This window comes from Capsicum annuum, chromosome 10 (assembly GCF_002878395.1).
Source record: "Capsicum annuum cultivar UCD-10X-F1 chromosome 10, UCD10Xv1.1, whole genome shotgun sequence".
Lineage (NCBI taxonomy): Eukaryota > Viridiplantae > Streptophyta > Magnoliopsida > Solanales > Solanaceae > Capsicum > Capsicum annuum.
The window spans coordinates 85,128,613-85,132,593 of NC_061120.1; the positions used below are offsets into that span (position 1 = coordinate 85,128,613).

The following is a 3,981-nucleotide window of genomic DNA, read 5'->3' on the forward strand; positions in this document are numbered from 1 at the left end:
ACTTGGTGGGGGTTTTATTCCTGTTATGATTCCGTGTTCCGTGTTCCATGTTTTATTACGAATCTGTGTGCTTTCCTCTTCTTTCCTCTGTTTTATATTACTTATGGGTGTCGTATTTATGTTATGTAATCTGCTTCTGTGCTTTACTATGTGTTTGTGTGGTATCTCGTGCCTTGAGTCGGGGGTCTATCGGAAACAACCTTTCTACTTCATCAGAGGTAGAGGTATGGACTGCGTACATCTTACCCCCCAGACCCCACTAGGTGGGAATACACTGGGTTTGTTGTTGTTGTTGTTGCTCTCTATGAAAATCAGGATTTGGAGTATATGGTGGATGAGTACTACTATGACACTACTGATTTTGATGACAGCACCTTTGGGAATGAGTCATCGCTGCGAAGTACTGATCTCAATGAATGATTTTGAGGGTGATTTTGAAGTGGTATAGGGGACAGATTTGAATATTTTGACATGTTACTGGTGTTATCCTCCTTCATTTTTAGTTTAAAAATGTTGTTTTATTGCTTTTTCAATGTTGTATATTCATTGAAGAATTTAGTGAGAGTGATGCTTGATATGGAATTTTACTTAAACGTTGACTGTGTGTGCCTCTAACATATGCTTGGATAGCTTTCCGAAATAATATGTCACCACGGCCAATATGTTTTGAGATGATCATTCTTATGGCCTCCAAGTTGGTGAATTTTCATCTGATATAAATTTAGCATCACCTTATTATTTCTTGATGCAGTTTTATTTTTCTTTCTCTCTTTAGAAAACCCAAACATATGCTCAATTTGGCTAATGCCGGTTTCATTTGTTGCTTCCAGTAATGATATTTCACTAAATGTGAAAGCAACAAGATTTGGATAGGAACCGTTTTTATGATATTCTACATTAGTTTTTAACTGATTTTTATAGTAAGCAGATTTGGTTATGCCAGGACCAATGTTATTTCTTCTGTTGAAAATGATGGTTGCACATTTTTCCTCTTTGTTTGTTAGAGATGGATTCTACTCTAGGCTTATTAAGTACTTCCACTATGTGGGTTATAAATTATAATTGTTGAGTCTCAGTTTCTTCACAGTTTTGATCATTATATAATTGCTTTGGTACATCTTCTCTTGTAGCTATCATCTATCTTTTTCTATTAGAAAAAGAAGATTTACTGATTTGATACTCTTTGGGCTATCATTTCAAATTTTTGACAACTGAGTTTTTGTAGTATACGAGTGGGAGAGTTAGGTTAGGTTGTGTTTGTGTCATTCATTTGAGAATATACGACTTTCACTTTTGAAATTTTCAGTGACTTGATTGTGTGTTTTTTGCCCTCAGTCAATCATATTTCTGAACTTGGGGGCATAATTGCTAATTCAATTTCTTGTTATGTGGTGTTATGCCCTTAATCAATCACATTGAGAACTTGGGGGCTCAATTGCTTAATCAATCACATTAAGAACTTGGAGGCTCAATTGCTTATCCATTTATGAGTGTATCAACCTATTTATATTATTGTTTTAGTTGAGGAATCTCTTGTGGCCGACATCAAAACATGATGTGTATCTCATACTAAATTATTCTGTGATGCAATGGTCCTCACTTCTTAGGAGGGGAAAAGAAGTGCTAAATGTTGCTAGGCCATTGGTGCCCACTATGGTTAGCAATGCCTTTTGTCTCCCTTTTATATACTTAAATGACTTTTGGCAATCAAGAATTAACTCTCGGGCTTGATGGCTGCTGGTGGTTTCCAAGGGGAGCTTATCTGTAAGGTAGGATTATTGTACATTCTTTGCAGGATTGGACTCTTCTTTAAGTCAGTCATACTGATATGATCTTATCTTTTGCAGTATTTAAACCAACCTGGAGTTGCATTCACTTAAAAAATAAGTAACAAAGGGAATGCTATAACTAATGCCGTGGATATTTGTAATGGTCCAACGCAAGTCCCTGAAATTTGTCTCTGTAGCTTTTTTGAATCCAATGTGGAGGTCGTTGTGTACCAGTGCTTATATGGTTCTTTGTAGCGGTTCGACAAGGATAATCACTGCTAATAATGATCAGCAAGTCAAGTTTTTGATGTGAAAAAATTTGCTTGCACTAATTGTTATAAATTTCTTTGGTCTGTTAACGTGAGTAGCAGATTTTAATTTCTGGTCTGCAGTTCCATTGCATTTGATGATGCTCATTGGCTCACTAACCCACAGGTTTTGGTTTCATTGCAGAACACCTCTGTTAGCCCCGATGGCAAATTATTTGCTGTCCTTGGTTATTTTCCATTTACCCCTCCATATATATGACATATATATTTATTAGTATATAGAATCTTTTGAATTTCTCTTTAGTTTCTATAACATAGTTGGGCGAAATATAAAAAAGACAACACATGAAGTAAAAGGAATTCAATGTATAGTATGTATACATCTAAAAAAATTTAACCTATCTACACTGTGTAATATTCTAGTATAGAAGTATCAATTGACTCACTTGGCCAAGGGAAGCTCCTCCCTAGTTCCTGGCTATTTGACTTATCGACAAGTTTCTGAACATTTTTGTCAGGTTATACACCTAACTTAAGAATCATTTTAAGGCCAATCAACAAGTTGGGAGGTACATGTCCGACAACTTGGTTATGGTACACGGTCATGAGTAGATTTAGACTGAACATCTTATGTCTCGTGAAGCAGAGTCACGCCTTACTTAAACCATTCTTTGACATGCTTGGTAAGCCAATCCAACATGTCCTGGTGGGCTTCTTCAGCTTGCTGCACTGCCTCTTTGTCTTCAACATTGTATCTCACTATCCACCCATGCTTAGCACTAGGAAAATTTTTGACAAATTTGTCCACCTCAAATTTTGATGATAAGATATCCTCAAACTGCTTAATAAGCTCTAGAGGAGAGATTTTATCTATCTCAGCAGCTAAAATAGCTATTGGTGCCTTCACCTCTTTCATATCATCAACCTTGACTAACGATGGGTGTAATAGCATTGCAGCTTGAATGTTGTCAGACTTAGCAAGCTCAGTAACCATCTTTGCACCCCAGCAAAACCCTGCAGCTTCAATTGTAGATATACCTTTATCCTTGAGAGCTGCAACAACTTGTTTTGCATCTTCGAATCCTTTTTATGTTTCATGAGATTGTATCTAGATTGACAAAGGCTTATCGGTAGTATAAGGATCATCCCAAAGAAAATCAGGAACCACCACATAGTATCCTGCATCTGCAACTTTGTCAGCAAGCTTCCTCAGATTTGGTGCTTCATAACCATAAACGTCGGAGATAAAGAGAATAGCGTGTTTGGAAGTGGGAGGGCTAAAGATGTACACTCATTTGCATTGGGTGTGTGCACACAGAGCCCTATATTGAATTTTGGTGCTGATTAGTTTCTGTTAGGAAATGCTATGCCAATGATTTTCTTGTTAGTTGGTAATTCTTTAAATTAGTTTTTATAGAGGATACAACATATGTTATTGATTTATCTTTTGAAGTGCTTGAGCTATTATGTTATTAATTTTTAATTTGGTATGTGCTTTATGTCATCCTTTTTAAATTATGAGAAATTTTCACAATAATGTCGTGTTTATTAATAAGATGGACAAGATTCTTCGACAATATTGGGTCAACCAAAGAAGGGCTTGAAGGCGTGCGGTGAAAGTTTATATTATATGCATATGCATACAATGGTGAAACCTGAGATCAGAGTTGAAGGAACCAATACTGTGCCAACGGACTTAATTCTGAATACCAATCAATCATAATTCATTCGAACTGATAAAGAAAAAGTAGGTAAACAAAGAGTAGGATTATCATCCTATAGATGAATTCCAACTAAGATAAATCTAAAAATGAAGGTTGCACCCAATTTATACAATTCCAATCTAAATTCTTGATACCAAGGTTGAAGTGCTCGATCTCATCCACGCAAATCAAACTTGAAGATGAGTAAGCATCCACACTTCAAATCGGCCATAGCCTCCA

At 36.2% G+C, this 3,981-nt stretch overlaps 1 protein-coding gene across 1 annotated transcript; it reads right to left on the reverse strand.

Annotated features, from left to right (window-relative positions):
• Window positions 1-2,669: 2,669 nt before the first annotated feature.
• On the reverse strand, window positions 2,670-3,323 carry LOC107844211. The gene has a single exon (XM_047398047.1). The coding sequence runs from the start codon at window positions 3,030-3,032 to the stop codon at window positions 2,694-2,696; it is 339 nt and encodes a 112-aa protein (XP_047254003.1). The 5' UTR covers window positions 3,033-3,323; the 3' UTR covers window positions 2,670-2,693.
• Window positions 3,324-3,981: the final 658 nt, after the last annotated feature.

Excerpts from the sequence above, each read along its gene's own strand:
- LOC107844211 (XM_047398047.1), bottom strand. The coding sequence starts at position 3,032 with ATGGTTACTGAGCTTGCTAAGTCTGACAACATTCAAGCTGCAATGCTA.